Genomic DNA, 25,647 nt, shown 5'->3' on the forward strand with positions numbered 1-25,647 from the left:
TTCCCATGAAATATTTTGGTCTTATTGGTCCAACATTTAACATCTCATTAAAATGGATTCTATTGAGATTTTGTGTCACTGTTCTACACACAATGTGGAATTATGTTTTTAGACATAAAAATGAAAAGCTGAAAGTCAATATGTATTCAACACCTTTTCTATGGCAAGCCTAAATAAGTTCAGGAGTAAAGATTTACTTAACTTGTCACATGAGTTGCATGGATTCACTTTGTGTGCAATACTAGTGTTTAACATGATTTTTAAATGACTACCTCGTCTCTGTACCCCACACATGCAATTATCTGTAAGGTCCCTCAGTCAAGCAGCAACTTTCAAACAGATATAAACAGCTTTTCCATTGCCTCACAAAGAAGGGCACCTGTTGGTAGATGGGTAAAAAGAAAATAAATCTGACATTGAAAACCCCTTTGAGCATGGTGAAGTTATTAATTACGCTTTGGATGGTTTATCAATGCACCCAATCACTACAAAGATATAGGCATCCTTCCTAACTCAGTCGCCGGAGAGGAAAAACACTGCACAGGGATTTCACCCACAGGAGGTTGGTGGCACATTATTTGGGGAGAACGTACTCGTGGTAATGGCTGGAGCAGAACAGGTGGAATGGTACCAAATTCATCCAACATGTTTTCCATGCGTTTGATTCCATTCCATTTGCTCCGTTCCAGATATTATTATGAGTTGTCTTCCCCTCAGCAGCCTCCACTGGTTTCACCATAAGGTCAGTGGTGACTTTAAAACAGTTACATAGTTTAACGGCTGTGATTGGAGAAAACTGAGGATGGATCAACAACATTGTACTTACTCCATAATACTAACCTAAATGACAAAGTGAAAAGAAGGAAACATGTACAGAATTAAAATATTCCTAAACATGAATTATGTTTGCAATAAGGCACTAAAGTAAAACTGCTTAAAAATGAGCAAAGAAATTAATTCTATGTCCTGAATAAAATGTGTATGTTTGTGGCAAATCCAACACAACACATCACTGAGTACCACTCTTCATATTTTCAAGGTGATGGCTGCACCATGTTATGGGCATTCTATTTAATTCAAGCTGTAAAACAACAGAATGTGGAATAAGTCAAGGGGTCCTTTCTGAAGACACTGAGGATACCAAACATTAGGAACACCTTCCTAACTTTGAGTTGAAACCCCTTTTGTCTTCAGAACAGCCACAGTTCATCGGGGAATGGACTCTACCAGGAGGCGAAAGCGTTCCACAGGGATGTTGGCCCATTATGACAGCAATGCTTCCTACAGTTGTGTCAAGTTGGATGGATGTTTTTTGGGTGGTGGACCATTCTTGATACACACCGGGAACTGTTTGGAGTGAGATAAAAAAAAAACAGCAGTATTGCAGTTCCTGAAACCAGTGCGCCTGGCACCTACTACCACACCTCATTCAAAGGCACTTCCATTTTTTGTCTTGCCTAAACACCCTCTAAATGGCACACATACACAACACATTTCTCAATTGTCTCAAGGCTTAAAAATCCTTCTTTAACCTGTCTCCTCCCCTTCGTCTACACTGAAGTGGATTTAACAATTGACTTCAATAAGGGATCATAGCTTTCACTTGGATTCACCTGGTCAGTCTATGTCATGGAAAGAGCTGTACGATTGGTTCTGTTTTATCACCTAATACCTACTCATATATCCATTGATAGTGAGTGGTAGCCTGATCTGCATGCAGGCACATCGTTTCATTGTATTTTCATACATTTTATCCACATATAGGCAAAGCAGTTTCCACAAAATTGAAATGAGCTTGTTAGTACTTTTTTGTCAGTACTACCATATAGCAGCATCAGCGTAGTATAATGTACAATGTCCAATAGTCAATACTTTCTCTCTTCTCTCTCTGAATCAGCTGGTCCCTCCACCTCTCAATTCCTGACCTTGTCCTCCAGAGCCTTCAGCTCTCCCTCCACCTGCTGGGTAAAGTACACCCTCAGCTCCTGGGTCTCCTTCTCCCAGAAGGCCTTGGGCAGGTCGAAGCTGGATTTGTCTCGAAGGGATACAGCTTTTGTTTTCTAGCAAGTTTAGCAGAATTTATGCAGCAGGTTATTAGGATAATTACCGTATCAGGTTATGATGATTAGATGAAGGTACGGAAAAGGGTTAGGATTAGCTAACATGCTAAAAGAACTTCAAGAACTTCAACTTGACAAAAGCTTTCTCATCTAGACTTGACCGTCGAAGAGAGGGCCCATGTCTGCCCTGCCGCCCATGCCCTGCAGGCTCTCTCCTGTTGCACATGGGACACACTCTTTTCACAACACTTCAATAAGAAATTATTTTGGTAGCAGATTAGGAGCAGGGACAGATTACCGAACGGCCCCAGATAGCATATGATAGCACGTGTAGAATTACAGGAAATTAGCTTTAAAACTGAAACCTTTCCTATCGACCTCATGGCAAAAGGTGTTGAATATCAGGGAATTAGCTTTAAAATGGCTAATTTTGTCTCAGCCTCATTGCAAAATGTATAGAACAGCATTATCAAATTGCAAATGTTCCTCTCTGTGTCACGGTTTTCTGTATGTGAAGGAGAGTCGGACCAAAATGCGGCGTGTAGATTGCGATCCATGTTTAATAAACATACGTAAAACACGAATCGACACAAACACTACAAAACAAAGAACGTAACGAAAACCGACACAGCCCTATCTGGTGAAAACACAGAGACAGGAACAATCACCCACAAACACACAGTGAAACCCAGGCTACCTAAATATGGTTCCCAATCAGAGACAATGACTAACACCTGCCTCTGATAGAGAACCATATCAGGCCAGACATAGAAATAGACAAACTAGACAATCAACATAGAATGCCCACGCAGCTCACGTCCTGACCAACACTAAAACAAGGAAAACACACACGAACGATGGTCAGAACGTGACACTCTGCACGATGGCAAAATGTGTTTAAAGCAGAAAAGTAAGCTCAGGGTCCCAAATGCGGTCGTCCAACCCTGGATAGGAGAGCATTTTTACTAAACTTGTTAAGTTAGATACGGGAGATACGGGAGAGGGAGATACAGGAGATACGGGAGATACGGGAGATACGGGAGAGGGAGATACGGGATAGGGAGATACAGGAGATATGGGAGAGGGAGATACGGGAGATACGGGAGATACGGGAGATACGGGGAGAGGGAGATACGGGTGAGGGAGATACAGGAGATACAGGAGATATGGGAGATACGGGAGATACGGGAGAGGGAGATACGGGAGAGGGAGATACGGGAGAGGGAGATACGGGAGAGGGAGATACGGGAGATACGGGAGATACGGGAGATACGGGAGAGGGAGATACAGGAGATACAGGAGATACGGGAGATACGGGAGAGGGAGATACAGGAGATACGGGAGATACGGGAGAGGGATATGGTTTTGCTGCCAAAAGTTTATTTTAGCAATTTATTGGGGGCAGACTTAGTGATTCAGGGGCCCGTTTCAAAATGCTGCTGACCTGTCCTACCCCGAGAAAGGGACATTAAATACAGTAGTATTCCTTTAAAATGATTTCTCATACACATATTAGGAAGTATTTCACTGATGAGATGTGAGATTTGCCACATGAATTTCAGCACTTTAGTTAGTCAGACCACACTATGTGTGTGACAGTTTCTGCTGTAGACAGTTTACGTTACCGTCTAAGGCAAGTATCGACTTCTTCACTATATTTTCTGTTCATTTTAATGTTCAAAATAAATGAAAGGAGATTAATTCTGAGTAATGAGATTCAATATGTTCTAATGTACTGCTGTTTGTTCATGTATTAGCTTTACAACTGAAGGACATCGTGTATTTGATATGGGGATGGTTTAATGTGTTGTGTGAGTTAAGTTACTCCACCAGTAAGTGTATGTTTGTACTGTTTCAGGTGATCAGTGGTGTGTGAGTTCTCACATGGCTTGTCCTGAGAACATGTTTTTTCTCATTGGTCTCTTTATGTCAGGTGAGTCTTCCACACAACAACAACTAGTTATTAGTTAACTAGTTAACTAGTTACAAGACATTATCTTTTATGGGATGTGCTATATTCCAGCTTTTTAATTGTGTAGAAAAGTGTACAGTTAATTCCTGATTAGTGTATTTAATAGTCTGGATTTAAACTGCTGTGAAAAAGTTTTTGCATATTTTCAGATATTCAATCAAAAGATGATATTAGATAAATGGAACCTGAGTGAACAAATAACACAACATTTACATACTTATTTAATTTATTTCTTAAACAAAGTTATGCTCCCCTACACTAAATAACTGGCTGTGCCTCCTTCAGCTGAAATTACATTCCCTGTAATTGTTGATCAGTCTCTCACATTGTTGTGGAGGAATTTTGGCAAACTGTCCCATGCAGATCTGCTTTAACTCAGTGACATTCATGGTTTTTCAAGCATGAACTGCTCATTTCAAGTCCTGCCACAATATCTCAATTGGGATTAGGTCTGGACATTGAGTAGGCCATTCCAAAACTTTAAATTTGTTGCTTTTAATCCCTTTTCATGTATACTTGATTGTGTGTTTTGGAATGGTGGCACAACCAGTTATTGAGAGTAAGGGGGCAATTACTTTTTCACACAGGGGTATTGGGTGTTGCATAACTTTGTTAATGAAAGAAAATAAATAACTATAAAATAAGTTTATAAACTCAAGTTCCCTTTATCTAATATTAGGTTTTGGTTGAAGATCTGATAACAGTAAAAAAAATAAGTAAAAATAGAGAACCATAAAGGGGGAAATACTTTTCCATGTCTCTGTATGTTCATGTGAAACCAACATCAGTGTGCAGTTAACAGTATAGCTTCCACCACTGTCCCTGTATGTTCATGTTAAACCGACATCAGTGTGCAGTTAACAGTATAGCTTCCACCACTGTCCCTGTATGTTCATGTGAAACCGACATCAGTGTGCAGTTAACAGTATATCTTCCACCACTGTCCCTGTATGTTCATGTTAAACCGACATCAGTGTGCAGTTAACAGTATAGCTTCCACCACTGTCCCTGTATGTTCATGTTAAACCGACATCAGTGGGCAGTTAACAGTATAGCTTCCACCACTGTCCCTGTATGTTCATGTGAAACCAACATCAGTGTGCAGTTAACAGTATAGCTTCCACCACTGTCCCTGTATGTTCATGTTAAACCGGCATCAGTGTGCAGTTAACAGTATAGCTTCCACCACTGTCCCTGTATGTTCATGTGAAACCGACATCAGTGTGCAGTTAACAGTATAACTTCCACCACTGTCCCTGTATGTTCATGTTAAACCGGCATCAGTGTGCAGTTAACAGTATAACTTCCACCACTGTCCCTATCACCACTCCTTGACAACATACCTACCAATTGAAAAATCACCTGTACATAGAAATAAGTTAATATTATGTGAGCGGACCAAGTCATTTGGTGTCATTCTAAAACAGAAAGGTGGAATAAACAAGTCAGGAGTAGGTTCTTGGTTGAACGCAGTTCTCTATTGAGAGATTTCTGACAATACCAACACTTCAACACAATCAATGAGAATCTCCCAAGGAACAACATACATCTTCTTCTTTAGATGACACAGGAACACAAGACGATTATCTTTAAACTTTAACAACAATCACAGATTTGTCACTGTCTTAATGGCTCTTCTTTGGCTAGCTCCCTTCTCTTGGTAGCCATTCTACACAGAGGATTTGTCTCTCCTCTCCCTGCTGGTTCCATCCTCTCTCTTATAGGGGAAAGAGATATGTCATTAGTACCATCAGCTGTGCTTAATTACCTCTGGTTACCTTGTCTCAACATGCCTTGTTGGGCTACTATCCGTGAGCCCAGCCTGCCCTCTGGTGGTCCTTCCACAACTATTATTATTGGGAGAGACTGTAACAGTGATGGGTATAAACTCTGGATCGCTGATTCTATGTAACGGCCTATGAGAGACTATGAAACCACCGGTCTCTATATATGGTACTCCCCAGAATAAGCAGTCCTCCATGATAATGAATAGAATTCTACAGTATTTAAATCAAATGTTTCAAGGACTATATTACATGTATTTCAGTATTTTGTTGTAGAAGGGACAGTAAAGTTAGTACTCTATAAATAAAATACTTTAATATCTGTACATGTTTATTTATTGTATTTGTTATGTTCAGGTGATATAAAAAGCATTATCTGGAGCACACCCAGAGAAAATGACTTAGTGTAGAGGTGCTGACTAACGGTGAATACACTGTAAGCTATAAAAACAAAGAGAGTTGAACACTCTATATATATATATATAAACTCCCAGTCATTTATTAAGGAAAACACCAACGTTTCGGCATCACTGTTCCTTCTTCAGGGTAAAGTCATTAATGCTTGAACCAGGTTATGTAGATAAACAGTGTAATTAGTGCAACCAATAACAATCATAAGGGTTGTGTCACAATTATGAGGTTAATTAGAGTGAATTGAGTGAAACTGTTAAAAGACAATAGTTTACATCATATTGAATATATTAGCCTATTGTTATCATTAACATTAGAATAAGATAAACTGTAGAAAGAATACAAAATATTAGCCTATTGTTATCCTTAAAATTAGCATAAGATTAGCATCAACATACATTATTGTTTAATTTAATTTCAAATGTATTTAATTGTTTCCAATTTCATAAAATGTTGTTACATGTAATCTTTTGGTTCATCAATAATGCACAATAAGCATCATCAACAGGGGGAACATATTGGTTGTACGCTGATAAACTGTAGAAAGAATATATTGATTTATAAGACTTCTTCATCAAACTAATTGTTCATAAGAAGGTCCTGAGATCAAAGTCAATATTAAGACAGTAGGGGTCAATGTTTTTAAATACCTCCTCTCCTTGGTTGGCCAACATGCTCAATGTGTGTGTATATGCGTGTGTTTTTGAGTGAGGAGATGGGATGGTTAGCTTCAACAAAGTGAGCTGCTACTGGATAGTCAGTGTTATTACACCTGATTGAGCTGCGGTGGTTGTCACACCCTGACCTTAGAGAGCTTTTTATGTCTCTATTTTGGTTTTGTCAGGGTGTGATTTGGGTGGGCATTCTATGTTCCTTTCTCTATGTTTTGTATTTCTTTGTTTTGGCCGGGTATGGTTCTCAATCAGGGACAGCTGACTATCGTTGTCTCTGATTGGGAACCATACTTAGGTAGCTTTTTCCCACCTATGTTTTGTGGGTAGTTGTTTTCTGTTTAGTGTTTTCTGCACCTGACAGGACTGTTTCAGTTTGGTCTTTTTGTGTCAGTGTTCAGTTAAATAAAGGTCATGAACACTTACCACGCTGCTCTTTGGTCCAATTCCTCCTCATCAGACGACGACACACGTTACAGTGGTCAGCTATGCATTGTTTTAATTGTCTTTTCGGTTGTCCTACGTAGGCTTTTCCACATGAACATGTGATGAGACAGATTACTCCCTTTATCTTGCAAGAGATGATACCCCTAACAGGGATGTTTCCACCTGTATGTGGGTGTCTGAAGAATGATGTTTTTGTAGTGCTATTGCACTGTGAGCATGAGTCACATTGGTATTTCCAATTTGGATTGTGTGTCAAGACTGTCTGAGTGGGCTCATGGGGCAGGTCAGATCTCACTAAGCCATCCTGGGTTGAATTTGAGATATTCAGAGCTCTCGCTTAGCAGAGTTTGGAATTCATTTAGTTCCTGCTGACTTCCTTCCCAGAGCACAAAGACATCATCTATGTATCTCTTCCATGAGAGGATTTTAGAAAGTAGGGAGTGTGTGTCTGTTTTGTGAGTGTTTCCTCAAATTGTTCCACATATAGTTGGGGGCAAAGGAAAAAAGGAAAAACTCTGACTCAAAGATGAAGCAGCTATTGGATAATACCAATTTAGTGAGTTTCAAGATGCAATCATTGGATGGAGAAACGCTAGGGTCTCTCTACTGAAGGAAGTGTTGCAGGTCACAAAATATAATTTAAAAGTCTGCATTAAGGTGTCTGTAATAGAATATACTTGTCTAAAACGAATATAGACATTAATACATGCATTTCTATATCTTCCTACATCTGTTTTACACTGGAGGAGGAGTAACAAGATGGTTGTGCAGTTGCCTCCAAACAGAGGCCCCTGTCAGTCATCTAGGGTTAATACATATCATTGGACTGAACTGAAAATATATCAGAACCTCCCTGATGTTGTATTTTATGTTGCAGGTGTTTTGGCCTGCTTTGGTCAACGAAATTTGATCGTCACAATGCCAGATAGACTGGATGTACTGACTGGCTCCTGTGTGCAAATCCCATGTTCATTTGATATTCCTGACATACATTACTATACATTTAACAGCACAATACTAACCTCTGGAGTGTGGATTAAAGAATCCCTATACTTTGGTGGGCGTCCGGACAGAGTGATATTTAACAGTAGTGAGACGGTCAACAGATATCAAGGGAAGATAACTGGAAACATGTTCCAGAAGAACTGCACCACAGTCTTCTTCAATGTAACCACCAATTACACTGATATATACTTCTTCAGGATTGAGAGTCGACCATTCCGTGGAACAGATCCTGATATGTCTGTTAATATAGTTGTCAGTGGTAAGAGACAATTTAACTGTTTAAACTATTTCACAGTTTAGATTCCTTGCATCAAAGATAAGAGTAGAACAAGTGGACAGTTTAACTGTTAGTGTAAAATATATTTATCTACAATGTATTACAGATTTGCCTTCCAGTCCCGTCCTTACTTTCTCAGGTGAGGTGAAGGAAGGGACCCCTGTCAGTTTGAACTGCTCTGCTGTTGCTCCCTGTCCCGAACACCCCCCTGAGCTGACATGGACTCTCCCAACACAGTTCACAACTGAGAACCAACTGCAGGAGAATCCAGACCAAACTAAATCCGTTCTCTCCACGGTGACCTTCACTCCGTCATACCTTCATCATGAGAAGAACATCACTTGTACCTCAGTCTACCCAGTAGGGACAAGCAACAAGAGAGCTGAACAGAACATGGTGCTTAACGTTTCATGTAAGATTTAGTCACCGGTTCCTGTAGAATAGATCATTCTATCATGTTTTCACTGATTATTAAGAGTGGTTTTGATGAGACTTTTCAATATACCATATCCAGATACATTCTAAATGAACCCCTCTCCCTCAGTCTCTCCTAAGGACACCTCAGCCTCCATCAGTCCAGCTGATCCAGTATTAGTGGGCAGCTGTGTTAATCTGACCTGCAGCAGTATAGCCAACCCTCCTGTGACAACCTTCACCTGGTTCCAGATCTGTGGAGAAAAACAAATACAGGTAGCATCTGGACAGAGCTACACCCTCAATGTGACTGCTGGTGATGGAGGACTGTACTACTGTGAAGCAAGAAATAGTCACGGCTGTGGGAAGTCGAATGAAGTGCAGCTGGCTATAAAAGGTAAGATGGGCACGTAGGGCACAATCGTAGGTTAGATATACAATATATATTCAAAAGTATGTGGACACCCCTTCAAATGCGTGGATGTAGAAGAGGTACTTCTACACACCTGTTGTAACGTCTTTCTTCTTGGAAAGGAGAGGACCAAAGTGCAGTGTGATTAGTGTCCATGGTTATTTAATGACAGAAACTCAACATGAACACACTACAAAACAATAAACGTGGCAAAACCCAAAAACAGTCCTATCTGTTGCAGAGAACACAGAGACAGGAGACAATCATCCACAAATCCCAACACAAAACAGGCTACCTAAATATGGCTCCCAATCAGAGACAATGACTAACACCTGCCTCTGATTGAGAACCATATCAGGCCAAACATAGAAATAGACAAACTAGACACAACATAGAATGCCCACCCAGCTCACGTCCTGACCAACACTAAAACAAGGAAAACACACAAGAACTATGGTCAGAACGTGACACCTGCTGTATGTATCTAGGTATGATACGGTTTTAGGATCTTAATTTGATCACTATATTGTTGCTTAGAAGTTTATTGCATTGTGGGAAACACAGATAAGCTTTGTGATTTGCATATATTCAACAGAATCCTGCACTAAAACATGGTTATATTAATAGTATTACACTTATCATGCAGCCTTATTTTGTCCAGCTAATAGACTCACCACCAATGGATCAACATTACAGAGGAAACGTTCAAGTCCTTTTGCTGCAGGATTATTTCACTGCAACAATACTGGCTAAATTAAGATCTTACATCTGTACATCTACAGTATGTGTATAATTTGTAATATTAGACAACGTGCAAAATGTTTCCTCTTTTTGGAACAGATGGCTATAATGTGTGTTTAATTTACAGGGCATGAAGAGCCTGTTAACCCAAAGGTTTTTGAGATTGTAGGAAAAACCTTGGGGTTGATTTTCCTTTTCAGCCTGATCGTATTCTCTGCATGGTAAAAAGATATTCCCAGCCTCAGTTTTAACATATTTATCATGCTGATTGTGCTTTTGTATATGAAAACCTAAATGAATGTCAATATACCTTTATTCTTGTCTTCCAGGAGGAGGAGAACATCTAGACTCCCCAGTGGGTTTGACATGACAGACCGTTCACAGGGACTGGTGGGAATGGTAGAATAAACCTTTAAAACCCATCTAGAATGTGTGTTTCAGGAAGAATTGAATGAATACTGTGTTGTGTAACCAACTGTAACAATTAAGTCATTATTCTTCTGAAGTGTCGGTCCTGACAACTGTTCCTTTCTCTGTGTTCTCTCCACAGAACTCCCCGGTTGGGACAGTGTGCTCTAACCAGGCCACGGTCGGTAGAGGGAACCAGTAACCACCACTTAACAACTTAGATGGTCTTTAAGCACAAGTCAATAAAAGTGGTGCATGTTAATTATTTTTCCAATGTGTATTAAGTGTTTTTATGTACAATATTGTCATTGTGTATTAGTTTTAAATTGATACTTTTGTTACCTTTATAATTGTGTACTCTTTGATTATCTGCATATTTGTAGAATTCTCTGGGATGAAAATAGTTTAACTGTTACTATAGTGTTGATATGATGATGCAGGCTACTCTTTATTTTTGCCCATTGATTTTGAGTGTTGAGTTCACAGAGCATCTGTTTAATGGGTTTCAGTATAGAGGAACTGCTGAGTTCAACTAGCTCACTGAAGGCAGTTTAAGACCATATAAAGTCAATGATGACTGAGGAGAGAAGACAGTTAGTTGGAGAGACAGTGGTCTGATACAAGACAGGAAGTTGGTGCAGGAAGTCTAAATGATGGCAGAATGGTGTTAACATCTACTAGTCACTGTTTCTCTTATTATTTTGTGCAGTTCCCAGAATAATAATATGATCTATTTTCAGTTTATATCTATTTAGAAGTAATTATTTCAGTTTTTATGTTGAGTGTTAAATCAAAGAAACAATTGAGACTGAATTTAAGGTTGTTTATTAATTGCCCTGCAATAAACCTTTACATTAAATTTCCATGAAATCTTTTGGTCTTATTGGTCCAACATTTAACATATCTCATTAAAATGGATTCTATTGAGATTTTGTGTCACTGTTCTACACACAATGTGGAATTATGTTTTTAGACATAAAAATGAAAAGCTGAAAGTCAATATGCATTCAACACCATTTCCATGTCAAGCCTAAATGAGTTCAGGAGTAAAGATTTCCTTAACTAGTCACATGAGTTGCATGGATTCACTCTGTGTGCAATACTAGTGTTTAACATGATTTTTAAATGACTACCTCGTCTCTGTACCCCACACATACAATTATCTGTTAGATCCCTCAGTCAAGCAGCAACTTTCAAACAGATATAACCAGCTTTTCCATTGCCTCACAACGAAGAGCACCTGTTGGTAGATGGGTAAAAAGAAAATAAATCTGACATTGAAAACCCCTTTGAGCATAGTGAGTTTATTAATTACACTTTGGATGGTTTATCAATACACCCAATCACTACAAAGATACAGGCGTCCTTCATAACTCAGTCGCCGGAGAGGAAAAACACTGCACAGGGATTTCACCCACTGGAGGTTGGTGGCACATTATTTGGGGAGAACGCACTCGTGGTAATGACTGGAGCAGAACAGGTGGAATGGTACCAAATTCATCCAACAAGTTTTCCATGTGTTTGATTCCATTCCATTTGCTCCGTTCCAGACATTATTATGAGTTGTCTTCCCCTCAGCAGCCTCCACTGGTTTCACCATAAGGTCAATGGTGACTTTAAAACAGTTACATAGTTTAACGGCTGTGATTGGAGAAAACTGAGGATGGATCAACAACGTGTTACTTACTCCATAATACTAACCTAAATGACAAAGTGAAAAGAAGGAAACATGTACAGAATTAAAATATTCTAAAACATGCATTCTGTTTGCAATAAGGCACTAAAGTAAAACTGCTTAAAAATGAGCAAAGAAATTAATTCTATGTCCTGAATAAAATGTGTATGTTTGGGGCAAATCCAACACAACACATCACTGAGTTCCACTCTTCATATTTTCAAGGTGATGGCTGCACCATGTTATGGGCATTCTATTTAATTCAAGCTGTAAAACAACAGAATGTGGAATAAGTCAAGGGGTCCTTTCTGAAGACACTGAGGATACCAAACATTAGGAACACCTTCCTAACTTTGAGTTGAAACCCCTTTTGTCTTCAGAACAGCCACAGTTCATCAGGGAATGGACTCTACCAGGAGGCGAAAGCGTTCCACAGGGATGTTGGCCCATTATGACTCCAATGCTTCCTACAGTTGTGTCAAGTTGGATGGATGTTTATTGGGTGGTGGACCATTCTTGATACACACCGGGAACTGTTTAGAGCGAGATAAAAAAAAAACAGCAGTATTGCAGTTCCTGAAACCAGTGCGCCTGGCACCTACTACCACACCTCATTCAAAGGCACTTCCATTTTTTGTCTTGCCTAAACACCCTCTAAATGGCACACATACACAACACACTTCTCAATTGTCTCAAGGCTTAAAAATCCTTCTTTAACCTGTCTCCTCCCCTTCGTCTACACTGAAGTGGATTTAACAAGTGACTTCAATAAGGGATCATAGCTTTCACTTGGATTCACCTGGTCAGTCTATGTCATGGAAAGAGCTGTACGATTGGTTCTGTTTTATCACCTAATACCTACTCATATATCCATTGATAGTGAGTGGTAGCCTGATCTGCATGCAGGCACATCGTTTCATTGTATTTTCATACATTTTATCCACATATAGGCAAAGCAGTTTCCACAAAATTGAAATGAGCTTGTTAGTACTTTATTGTCAGTACTACCATATAGCAGCATCAGCGTAGTATAATGTATAATGTCCAATAGTCAATACTTTCTCTCTTCTCTCTCTGAATCAGCTGGTCCCTCCACCTCTCAATTCCTGACCTTGTCCTCCAGAGCCTTCAGCTCTCCCTCCACCTGCTGGGTAAAGTACGCCCTCAGCTCCTGGGTCTCCTTCTCCCAGAAGGCCTTGGGCAGGTCGAAGCTGGATTTGTCTCGAAGGGATACAGCTTTTGTGAAAATGTAGTTTTCTAGCAAGTTTAGCAGAATTTATGCAGCAGGTTAGGATAATTAACGTATCAGGTTATGATGATTAGATGAAAGTACGGAAAAGGGTTAGGATTAGCTAAAATGCTAAAAGAATACAACTTCAACTAGACAAAAGCTTCATCTCATCTAGACTTGACCGTCGAAGAGAGGGCCCATGTCTACCCTGCCGCCCATGCCCTGCAGGCTCTCTCCTGTTGCACATGGGACACACTCTTTTCACAACACTTCAATAAGAAATTATTTTGGTAGCAGATTAGGAGCAGGGACAGATTACCGAACGGCCCCAGATAGCATATGATAGCACATGTAGAATTACAGGAAATTAGCTTTAAAACTGAAACCTTTCCTATCGACCTCATGGCAAAATGTGTTGAATATCAGAAAAGTAAGCTCAGGGTCCCAAATGCGGTCATCTGATTGTAGCGTTAAAACGGCAACCTTTTATATCAGCCTCATGGCAAAATGTGAACACAAGCATGAGGTGCTATAAAACAGCAACAATATAAATAATAATTTTCTCTGCACCATGGCAGAACGTGTTAAAATGAAGGAAAGTAAGCTCAGGGTCCCAAATATCCTCATCCAACCCTGGTTAGGAGAGCATTTTCCCTAAACCTGACTATTTAACCTGACCTTAACCTCAGGCTCTTAACATGCTAAGATCATTTTCTTAACCTGCTACATAAATTCTCATAAACTGCTACGAAAAAGTCAATTCCGTATCAAAGTGGAGTGAAAAGAGTGTCTCTGTGGCATCCAGCCCACCAGGCTCCTCTTTGCAAATAGACTTCAAAGAGGAAGTTGGTGTCAGGGAAGTTGAGTGGTGTGTGAGAATCACTCAGATACAATTACAGTTACTCTGTTTCATACCAAGTCTGTTTTTCATGTCTGTTTTTCCTGTTCATGTTTAATGTCATTAATTGTTGACCAGTTGAAGAAGGATTTTATTGAAATGGATAACACGATTAAAGACAAACGCACAGCTCTACAAATAGCTGTTAATGATGATGACATATTCAAATGAATTCATGAAAACTAACCAAGCGCACCAGGACAAGTTGTCTTCAGAAATAAAGGAACATAAAATCAAGAAATTCAACCAATACAAAAAAGACAAGGCCGAGGATAAAGTCTACTTCTGGAGAAACCCTGACAAGGGAGGTCCTGCTCCCTCTCTCCATGGCAGACGCAGGAGGGATGCCGCTTACTTCTATCCACCCCCGTCTGGTCAACGCTCTACAACCAGCGCCTCATTGGCTTCCAGTGGTAGTTTTTTATTCAACCAGAGACTGGACGGACAGAAGGGCGGAGGAGGCCGCAGGCACGCTCATCGACGAGATGTCGCACCCAACGGGGCAAGAAGAAACGACTATCAGAGGCAGAGGAGACCGTTCACACGGTCCTAGAACCCACGAGACTGAGTGTCTTTAATTTATCAAGCAAGATATTGAGCCCTGCCCATGTCTCTTTGCTTAATAAAGGGTTATCTTCTGTGCCTACAACCCAGTGCAACAATTTTGATGTTAAGGTAGACCTGTTTAAGTTTTTTAGAAACATCCGTTTTAGGGAATACTTTAGCTCCCCTAATTCTGACACTTCTATTGAACTAGCAGGTTGCTCTCCTGCACATATTCCAACTCCTTTTAGAAGCAAGAGTTATTTTATACCTCCAGCCAATCGCAATCACTATCGAGACATATTGCAGACTTGTGCAAAAAGATGTTGGACATCTCCTTAAGAATAAACAGGGGTCCCAATCTTTCCCAATAATTTACCTGAGGATGAAGAACAAGCTTTGCTTGACTTACAAACCGACAAGTCAGTCCTTATTCGTCCTGCTGATAAGGGCGGGTCGGTTGTACTCATGGATAGGACAGTTTATGTACATGTCATAGACAGCTGCTTGACAACACCTTTTACAAGAAACTCAGAAGTGACCCTACTTCCCAATTTCAGAATACTATCTTTACTGTCTTAGATTGGTATTTAAGGTCTGGTCAGATAACCAAAAAAGAACATTACTTTTTTGGCTATTCAACACCCTAAAATTGCCACTTTCTATACTTTGCCGAAATTACACAAGAATGTTACAAAACCTCCAGGGCGCCCTATTGTAGCGGGCATTGATGCAGTAACGTCCCCTATTGTACTGGGCATTGATGCAGTAACGGCCCCTCTATCTACTTCTGTTGACTTTTTTATTAGACCACTCGCAGAACAGCTCCCCTCCTTTGTAAAGGACACCAGCAGTATGATCTCTATCATTGAATCTCTTGATCCTCTCCATGAGAATACCTTGTTAGTTACTTTTGATGTTGAGTCATTATACACAAATATTCCACACGAGGGCGGTATTGAAGCTCTGGAACATTTTCTTCTGCAACGTGACCCTAATGAACTACCTTCCAGTGCATGCATTATAACATTGGCTGAAATAGTACTCACACATAACTATTTCATGTTTCTAAATAATTTCTTTATTCAGACGAAGGGTACTGCTATGAGATCCCCCATGGCTCCTAACTATGCTAATTTGTATGTGGGTTACATGGAGAAACAGTCTATTTTCAATCTTTTCAAAAATGTTTTCTTGCCTAACATTATTATTTGGAAACGGTATATTGATGATATTTTTGTTCTATGGAGGGGTGATGCAAAACAGCTCCAGGCATTCCATGCTTTTCTTAACTCCTGTTCTGATCATTTGAGATTTACTATGCAATCTGATACACGTCAAATCAGTTTCCTTGATCTTCTGCTCTTGTGTGAAGATAATGTTCTATACACTGATCTTTACAGGAAGCCTACTGATCGTAACAGTTTGTTGAGAGCTGATAGTTGTCACCCACTTCCCTTGAAAAATAGTTTGCCCTACAGCCAATTCTGTCGAATCAAAAGAATTTGCAAAAAACAATTAGATTTCGACAGAAATATGGCTGAGACGCAAAGAAAGTTCAAGGAGAGGGGCTACAAAAATGATCAGATTAATATTGCCATGGAGAAAATTCAAAACAAAACGAGACATGACCTTTTTCAAGGTCAGTCTCGCAAAAAGATGCATTCTTGTGTTCTAACTATCTGCTATTCAAAGTGTTCTGAACAAATGAAGGGAATTGTTCACAAACATTGGCACATCCTAAAATCCAATGATAGTCTCGGTAATGTGTTTTCGGACCTTCCCTTGGTCGTATTCTCGTGGGGCAGAAATCTCAGAGACCAATTGGTACACTCTGATTTACCACCCCAAGATATTGCAGAACAACGTCTATTAGCGCCCCTACTGGATTGAAATTAGAAATGTAATGGCTGTGCTCAATGCAATGGCACTTGCATAAACGTAGATCCTTCAAACACCCACAAACATGGAAATCGATCCCAATCAAAGGTGTTATTACGTGCTCCACTAAGGCAGTTATTTATCTTATAACTTGTCCTTGTGGTAAAAATGATGTGGGTAAAACAAAGCGCGAATTAAAAGTACGTATCTCAGAGCATCGTAGCACCATTAGGTGTAAATCTTGACTTACCCAGTTGCGGCCCACTTCTTGGATTTCGTCTCTGTGTTATATTGGCATCGAACATGTCACCCTCCCTATGAGAGGGGGTGACCTTGATAATGTATTGTTAAAATGAGAGGCTGCCTGGATCTTTAACTTAAAGACCCCTGCGCCCTTCGGTCTCAACGTAGACTTTGATCTGAAGCCATTCTTGTGATTATTGTGACTTTGCCATTATAATTGTTTGTAAGCTTGTGTAGTCAAATTAATCTATGATCGTTTGCTATCCGTTTGTTGTTTGTATGCTGTTCTTTGTATGACCTTTTAATATTTGATAATTATCCAATGATATTAGGCCACTCTTGGCCATGATTACAGACACCTGTGTCTTTTGACACTATATAAACGAGTGTTTGTGATTATACCCTGATGAGGACAGATTTTTGCATCTGAGCTCCTAGAGTGTGCGGCTCTCTTTTATTTGAAAGTTTTTCATATTGAAACATAATGTGACAACCATATGTTTTGTATCGAACTCAAATTAAACTTTTCTTTTTTATATTTTAATAAATTAATCGTGGATTTGGGTTCATAATTTTACTATATTTTTAAAAATCCCACAGATATTCCCATTCAAGCCTGGGAGATATGGGAGATATGGGAGATACAGGAGATACAGGAGATACGGGAGATACAGGAGATACAGGAGATACAGGAGATACGGGAGAGGGAGATACGGGAGATACAGGAGATACAGGAGATATGGGAGATGGTTTTGCTGCCAAAAGTTTATTTTAGCAATTTATTGGGGGCAGACTTAGTGATTCAGGGGCCCGTTTCAAAATGCTGCTGACCTGTCCTACCCCGAGAAAGGGACATTAAATACAGTAGTATTCCTTTAAAATGATTTCTCATACACATATTAGGAAGTATTTCACTGATGAGATGTGAGATATGCCACATGAATTTCAGCACTTTAGTTAGTCAGACCTCACTATGTGTGTGACAGTTTCTGCTGTAGACAGTTTACGTTACCGTCTAAGGCAAGTATCAACTTCTTCACTATATCTCCTGTTAATTTTAATGTTCAAAATAAATGAAAGGAGATTAATTCTGAGTAATGAGATTCAATATGTTCTAATGTACTGCTGTTTGTTCATGTATTAGCTTTACAACTGAAGGACATCGTGTATTTGATATGGGGATGGTTTAATGTGTTGTGTGAGTTAAGTTACTCCACCAGTAAGTGTATGTTTGTACTGTTTCAGGTGATCAGTAGTGTGTGAGTTCTCACATGGCTTGTTCTGAGAACATGGTTTTTCTCATTGGTCTCTTTATGTCAGGTGAGTCTTCCACACAACAACAACTAGTTATGAATCAGACATAAAGGAATAACCAGAAATCATGATATTTTATGGGATGTGCTATATTCCAGCCTTTTAATTGTGTAGAAAAGTGTACAGTTAATTCCTGATTAGTGTATTTTAATAGTCTGGATTTAAACTGTCCTGTGAAAAAGTTATTGCATATTTTTGATACTGAACATTATCAGATATTCAATCAAAAGCTGATATTAGATAAATGGAAACTGAGTGAACAAATAACACAACATTTACATACTTATTTAATTCATTTCTTAAACAAAGTTATGCAACACCCAATGCCCCTGTGTGAAAAGTAATTGCTCCCTTATACTAAATAACTGGTTGTGCCTCCTTCAGCTGAAATGAAAACCAACTATCCATTTCCTGTAGTTGTTGATCAGTCTCTCATGTTGCTGTGGAGGAATGTTGTCCCACTCTCCCATGCAGAACTGATTTAACTCAGTGACATTTGTGGGTTTTCAAGCATGAACTGTCACAATGTCTCATTTGGGATTAGGTCTGGACATTGAGTAGGCCCTTCCAAAACTTTAAATTAGTTGCTTTTAATCCCTTTTCATGTATACTTGATTGTGTGTTTTGGAATGGTGGCACAACCAGTTATTGAGAGTAAGGGGGCAATTACTTTTTCACACAGGGGTATTGGGTGTTGCATAACTTTGTTAATGAAAGAAAATAAATAACTATAAAAAAAGTTTATAAACTCAAGTTCCCTTTATCTAATATTAGGTTTTGGTTGAAGATCTGATAACAGTAAAAAAGAAGCAAAAGTAGAGAACCATAAAGGGGGAAATACTTATTCATGTCCCTGTATGTTCATGTTAAACTGACATCAAACTAATTGTTCATAAGAAGGGCCTGAGATCAAAGTCAATATTAAGACAGTAGGGGTCAATGTTTTAAATACCTCCTCTCCTTGGTAGGCCAACATGCTCAATGCGTGTGTATATGCGTGTGTTTTTGAGTGAGGAGATGGGATGGTTAGCTTCAACAAAGTGAGCTGCTACTGGATAGTCAGTGTTATTACACCTGATTGAGCTGCGGTGGTTGTCACACACTGACCTTAGAGAGCTTTTTATGTCTCTATTTTGGTTTTGTCAGGGTGTGATTTGGGTGGGCATTCTATGTTCCTTTCTCTATGTTTTGTATTTCTTTGTTTTGGCCGGGTATGGTTCTCAATCAGGGACAGCTGACTATCGTTGTCTCTGATTGGGAACCATACTTAGGTAGCTTTTTCCCACCTATGTTTTGTGGGTAGTTGTTTTCTGTTTAGTGTTTTCTGCACCTGACAGGACTGTTTCAGTTTGCACTTTGGTCTTTTTGTGTCAGTGTTCAGTTAAATAAAGGTCATGAACTCTTACCACGCTGCTCTTTGGTCCGATTCCTCATCATCAGACGACGACACACGTTACAGTGGTCAGCTATGCATTGTTTTAATTGTCTTTTCGGTTGTCCTACGTAGGCTTTTCCACATGAACATGTGATGAGATAGATTACTCCCTTTGTCTTGCAAGAGATGATACCCCTAACAGGGATGTTTCCACCTGTATGTGGGTGTCTGAAGAAGGATGTTTTTGTAGTGCTATTGCACTGTGAGCCTGAGCCACATTGGTATTTCCAATTTGGATTGTGTGTCAAGAGTGTCTAAGTGGGTTCAGGGGGCAGGTCAGATTCACTAAACTATCCTCAATATTGTGACCACACTTATAGACCACCAGTGGGTTGGTCCTTGACGAGGTGTGCCATTCTATAGTCTGACTGCAGAATATGCCAGTGCTTCTTCAGGATTGCTTTAATTTTCTCTGAACACTTGGTGTACTTAGTGCAAAAGATTTGTTTTTCTTCTTTGGTTTAGTTTTTAGCAATTCTTCTCGTGGTTTTTGAGATATTTTCATCGTTGCATCATCAGGGATTTTTTTACATGTAGCCTCTGATTTTGAAATTATTTGTCATTTTCTTAGCATTGCTGTCAAAATCTGAATGTTGGCCACAGATTTGTTTAACCCTGCATAACTGGCTGTATGGTAGACCATTCCTGAGGGGAAGGGGATGCATAATATCCGCACGTAGCAGGGTTTTGAGGTCTGTTGGCTTTGTGTACAAATCTGTATGTAATGCATCATTCTCTTTGATGATCCATACGTCCAGGTAGTTTATTTTTCTCTCAAGTCTGCATGGTGAATTTGAGATATTCAGAGCTCTCGCTTAGCAGAGTTTGGAATTAATTTAGTTCCTGCTGACTTCCTTCCCAGAGCACAAAGACATCATCTATGTATCTCTTCCATGAGAGGATTTTAGAAAGTAGGGAGTGTGTCTCTGTTTTGTAAGTGGTTCCTCAAATTGTTCCACATTTTCTCAAAGACTCAAAGACTCAAAGATGAAGCAGCTATTGGATAATACCAATTTAGTGAGTTTCAAGATGCAATCATTGTCTGGAGAAACACTAGGATCTCTCTACTGAAGGAAGTGTTGCAGGTCACAAAATATAATTTAAAAGTCTGCATTAAGGTGTCTGTAATAGAATATACTTGTCTAAAACGAATATAGACATTAATAAATGCATTTCTATATCTTCCAACATCTGTTTTACACTGAAGGAGGAGTAACAAGATGGTTGTGCAGTTGCCTCCAAACAGAGGCCCCTGTCAGTCATCTAGGGTTAATACATATCATTGGACTGAACTGAAATACATCAGAACCTCCCTGATGTTGTCCTTCATGTTGCAGGTGTTTTGGCCTGTTTTGGCAAACGAGATTTGATCGCCACAATGCCAGATGGACTGGATGTACTGACTGGCTCCTGTGTGCAAATCCCATGTTCATTTGATATTCCTGACATACATTACTATACATTTAACAGCACCATACTAACCTCTGGAGTGTGGATTAAAGGAAACCCATACTTTGGTGAGCGTCCGGACAGTGTGATATTTAACAGTAGTGAGACGGTCAACAGATATCAAGGGAAGATAACTGGAAACATGTCCCAGAAGAACTGCACCACAGTCTTCAATGTAACCACCAATTACACTAATAAATACTACTTCAGGATTGAGAGTCAACCATTCCGTGCAACAGACACTGAAAAGTCTGTTAATATAGTTGTCAGTGGTAAGAGACAATTTAATTGTTTAGCAACTATTTTTCCCAGTTTAGATTCCTTGCATCAATGATAAGATAAGAACAAGTGGACAGTTTAACTATTAGAGTAAAATATATTTATCTACAATGTATTACAGATTTTCCTTCCAGTCCCATCCTTACTGTCTCAGGTGAGGTGAAGGAAGGGACCCCTGTCAGTTTGAACTGCTCAGCTGTCGCTCCCTGTCCCGAACACCCCCCTGAGCTGACATGGACTCTCCCAACACAGTTCACAACTGAGAACCAACTGCAGGAGAATCCAGACCAAACCAAATCAGTTATCTCCACAGTGACCTTCACTCCGTCATACCTTCATCATGAGAAGAACATCACTTGTACTGCAGTCTACCCAGTAGGGACAAGCAACAAGAGAGCTGAACATAACATGATGCTTAACGTTTCATGTAAGATTTAGTAACCGGTTCCTGAAGAATAGATCATTCTATCATGTTTCACTGATGATTGTAATAGAGTGGGTTTGATGAGACTATTCAATATACCATATGCAGATACATTGTAAATGAACCCCTCTCCCTCAGTCTCTCCTAAGGACACCTCGGCCTCCATCAGTTCAGCTGATCCAGTATTAGTGGGCAGCTGTGTTAATCTGACCTGCAGCAGTACAGCCAACCCTCCTGTGACAAACTTCACCTGGTTCCAGATCAGTGGGGGTAAAACAACACAGGTAGCATCTGGACAGAGTTACTTCCTCAATGTGACTGGTGATGGAGGACTGTACTACTGTGAAGCAAGAAATAGTCACGGCTGTGGGAAGTCGAATGAAGTGCAGCTGGCTATAAAAGGTAAAATGGGCACGTAGGGCACAATCGTAGGTTAGATATACAATATATATTCAAAAGTATGTGGACACCCCTTCAAATGTGTGGATTCAGCTATTAAAGCCTCACATGTTGCTGACAGGTGTTTAAAATCAAGCACACAGCTATGCAATCTCCGTAGACAAACATTGGCAGTAGGATGGCAGCATTCACTACCGAGTTCCAAACTGCCTTTGGAAGCAACGGCAGCACCAGAACTGTTTGATGAGGGCTTCATGAAACGTGTTTCCATGGCAGAACAGCCGCACACAAGCCAAAGATCACTATGTGCAGTGCCAAGAATCAGCTGCAGTGGTGTAAAGCTCACTGCCATTGGACTCTGGAGAAGTGGAAATCCGTTCTCTGGCATGTTGAATATACGATTCACCATCTGGCAGTCCGGCGGACGAATCTGGGTTTTGACAGATTCCAGGTGAACACTACCTGCCCCAAAGCATAGTGCCAACTGTAAAGTTTGGTGGACAAGGAATAATGGTCTGGGGCTGTTTTTCATGGTTTGGGCTGGGCCTCTTAGTTCCAGTGAAGGGAATTCTTAAGGCTACAGCATACAATGACATTCTATATTCCATATTAATGCCCATGATTTTGGAATGAGATGTTCGACGAGCAGGTGTCCACATACTTTTGGTCAGGTAGTGTACTTGAGAGATCTTTTTGTGAGAATTGACCATAATATGTGCTGTATTTTCAGGGCAAGAAGAGTCAAAAACCTCAGGGGTTGGTTTCTGGTTTCTGGTTTCTGGGGTTGCAGCAGGAACTCTGGGGGCCATTTTGCTTATCAGCCTGATCAGTCTTTTTGTATGGTAAGAACCATTCCTGGCATCAATGCAAAGCAATTTTATTTCTGCTGTGTTTGTGTTTTTGCATATGGAAACCCTCTCAGTGCATTCAGAATACCTTTCTAAATGTCTTCCAGGAGGAGAAACTCGAGGCTCCACGATGGACTTGAAAGGACAGACAGTCCACAGGGACAGGTGGGAATAAGGCTCAACTTTAAAAACCATCTACAAAGTGAATCTAAGGAAGTAATGAATTAATGCTGAAACTATTTAAAGCCATGAGGTTAACATAATTTCAGAGCAAGTTTAGGGGGAGATGACCACATCGAAAGCAATGCCACATCCTGTAATGACATGGAATAACATGGACTTTGACAGTGTTTACTGTCTTTATGTGTTTACATTTTCATTGACATCCCCTCAGTATGTGTTGTGTAACCTGCTGACCTTAGAGTTTTACACATTACTGAGCTTAGAGCTTTACACCTGTTCCTCTCTCTGTGTTCTCTCCACAGAACTCCCCGGTTGGGACAGTGTGTACTAACCAGGCCACAGCCGGAGAGGAACCAGAGGAACCTGCAGAAGACCAGCCTGAAGAGATCCACTACGGTGACATAGACTTCTCCAAACTACAGACCAAAGAGACCCCAGCTGCAGCCCAGGACAGGGTCCAGGGACAGGAGAGTGAGTACGCTGAAGTCAATGTGACCGGGAGTAGGGCCCAGTTACCACCACTTAAAACCTAGATGGGCTATATGCACAAGTGAATAAAATAAGTGCTTGTTAATTATTTTTCCAATGTGTATTAAGTGTTTTTATGTACAGTATTATCATTGTGTATCAGTTTCTATTGGTACTTTTGTTACATTTATAATTGTGTACTCTTTGATTATCTGCATATTTGTAGAATTTGCTGGGATGAAAAGTGTTTAACTGTTACTATAGTGTTGATATGATGATGCAGGCTACTCTTTATTTTAGACCATTTATTTTGAGTGTTGAGTTCACAGAGCATCTGTTTAATGGGTTCCAGTATAGAGGAACTGCTGAGTTCAACTAGCTCACTGAAGGCAGTTTAAGACCATATAAAGTCAATGATGACTGAGGAGAGAAGAGACAGTTAGTTGGAGAGACAGTGGTCTGATACAAGACAGGAAGTTGGTGCAGTAAGTCGACAAAATGGCAGAATGGTGTTAACATCTACTAGTCACTGTTTATCTTCATCTTTTGTGCAGTTCCCAGAATACCAATTTTATCTATTTTCAGTTTATATCAATTTAGAATTTATAGTTTCAGTTTTTATGTTGAGTGTTAAACAACATAATCAATTGAGGCTGAATTTAAGGTTGTTTATTAATTGCACTGCAATAAAAACCTTTACATTACATTTCCATGACATCTTTTGGTGTTATTGGTCCCTCTGCAACTGGATCCTGGACTTCCTGATGGGCTACACCCCAGGTGGTAAGGGTAGGAAACAACACATCTGCCTCTCTGATACTCAACACGGGGGTCCTTCAAGGGTGTGTGCTTAGTCCGCTCCTGTACTTCCTGTTCACCCATAACCGTGTGGCCAAGCACGACTCCAACACCATCATTAGCTTTGCAGACGAGACAACAGTGGTAGGCCTGATCACCAACAAAAATGAGACAGCCTATAGGGAGGAGGTCAGAGACCTGGCAGGGTGGTGCCAGTATAACAGCCTTTCACTCAAAGTGATCAAGACAAAGGAAGAGATGATCGTGGACTACAGGAAATGGAGGGCCGAGCATGCCCCCATTCTCATTGATGAGGCTGTAGTGGAGCAGGTTGAGAGCTTCAGACAGTCCCTTTATTTCCTAATCAGACCAACAAATGTTCTGTAAACACCAGCCTGAGAGGCTTGTAGGAAGTCAAAACAAAAGGCAGGGGCTTTGTCAGCTACTACAGAATCAGTGTTTAACAGAATACAACAATAATCAGTATATCCTTCCTCCAGTCTGGCATCAATCACTATAATCAGTTATGAGTTTAATCCACAACATACAGCATTGAGTCTAGTGTCCATCAACCCAAGTGTTACAAACAGCACACTGGAAATCATGTAACAGAAAGGTCAAATATATGAATATGTTGAACATGATATGAATCACTCTAAACTGAATCTGAACTTTATTCATCTTAAATATCCCCAGTACATGTCTATGTTCATGTGTGTATTGTTGGAAGTTATTATGTTGTTTTATTTTGAGTGTTGTTCAAGAGACACAAATGAGGCTGCATTTGAGGTTGTTCATTAATTGCACTGTAATAAAAACCCACCTGCTGGGTAAAGTACGTCCTCAGCTCCTGGGTCTCCTTCTCCCAGAAGGCCTTGGGCAGGTCCAAGAGGGTTTTGTGTAGAAGGGATACAGCTTTTTGTCAAAATGAACTTTTCCTAGCAAATGTAGGAGAACTTGTGCAGCAGGTTGGGAGA

General features: G+C 40.0%; 3 protein-coding genes across 3 annotated transcripts; all 3 read left to right on the forward strand.

Annotated features, from left to right (window-relative positions):
- Positions 1-7,677: 7,677 nt before the first annotated feature.
- LOC149979473 (sialic acid-binding Ig-like lectin 13) lies at positions 7,678-11,462 on the forward strand. Its single transcript, XM_090189303.1, has 6 exons — positions 7,678-8,609; positions 8,734-9,039; positions 9,172-9,438; positions 10,322-10,415; positions 10,524-10,593; positions 10,745-11,462. Exons 1-6 carry the CDS (start codon positions 8,105-8,107, stop codon positions 10,802-10,804), a joined length of 1,302 nt encoding a protein of 433 aa, XP_090045429.1. The 5' UTR covers positions 7,678-8,104; the 3' UTR covers positions 10,805-11,462.
- Positions 11,463-21,142: 9,680 nt separating this feature from the next.
- LOC149979474 (myelin-associated glycoprotein-like) lies at positions 21,143-21,988 on the forward strand. Its single transcript, XM_090189308.1, has 2 exons — positions 21,143-21,543; positions 21,672-21,988. Exons 1-2 carry the CDS (start codon positions 21,201-21,203, stop codon positions 21,986-21,988), a joined length of 660 nt encoding a protein of 219 aa, XP_090045434.1. The 5' UTR covers positions 21,143-21,200.
- Positions 21,989-22,093: 105 nt separating this feature from the next.
- On the forward strand, positions 22,094-24,576 carry LOC149979475 (B-cell receptor CD22-like). Its single transcript, XM_090189185.1, has 4 exons — positions 22,094-22,376; positions 23,104-23,215; positions 23,329-23,386; positions 23,707-24,576. Exons 1-4 carry the CDS (start codon positions 22,094-22,096, stop codon positions 23,935-23,937), a joined length of 684 nt encoding a protein of 227 aa, XP_090045311.1. The 3' UTR covers positions 23,938-24,576.
- Positions 24,577-25,647: the final 1,071 nt, after the last annotated feature.

The sequence above is a fragment of the Oncorhynchus mykiss genome, chromosome 11 (assembly GCF_057628025.1).
Source record: "Oncorhynchus mykiss isolate SJ-2025 chromosome 11, ASM5762802v1, whole genome shotgun sequence".
NCBI lineage: Eukaryota > Metazoa > Chordata > Actinopteri > Salmoniformes > Salmonidae > Oncorhynchus > Oncorhynchus mykiss.

What these genes read in the sequence shown, in the direction of transcription:
- LOC149979473 (XM_090189303.1), top strand. Translation starts at nt 8,105, where the DNA reads ATGGTTGTGCAGTTGCCTCCAAACAGAGGCCCCTGTCAGTCATCTAGG. An exon ending in TGTTAATATAGTTGTCAGTG is followed by an intron (nt 8,610 to 8,733) that starts GTAAGAGACAAT and finishes AATGTATTACAG; the next exon opens with ATTTGCCTTCCAGTCCCGTC. An exon ending in CTGATCGTATTCTCTGCATG is followed by an intron (nt 10,416 to 10,523) that starts GTAAAAAGATAT and finishes CTTGTCTTCCAG; the next exon opens with GAGGAGGAGAACATCTAGAC.
- LOC149979474 (XM_090189308.1), top strand. Translation starts at nt 21,201, where the DNA reads ATGCCAGATGGACTGGATGTACTGACTGGCTCCTGTGTGCAAATCCCA. An exon ending in TGTTAATATAGTTGTCAGTG is followed by an intron (nt 21,544 to 21,671) that starts GTAAGAGACAAT and finishes AATGTATTACAG; the next exon opens with ATTTTCCTTCCAGTCCCATC.
- LOC149979475 (XM_090189185.1), top strand. Translation starts at nt 22,094, where the DNA reads ATGAACCCCTCTCCCTCAGTCTCTCCTAAGGACACCTCGGCCTCCATC. An exon ending in AGTGCAGCTGGCTATAAAAG is followed by an intron (nt 22,377 to 23,103) that starts GTAAAATGGGCA and finishes CTGTATTTTCAG; the next exon opens with GGCAAGAAGAGTCAAAAACC. An exon ending in CAGACAGTCCACAGGGACAG is followed by an intron (nt 23,387 to 23,706) that starts GTGGGAATAAGG and finishes TTCTCTCCACAG; the next exon opens with AACTCCCCGGTTGGGACAGT.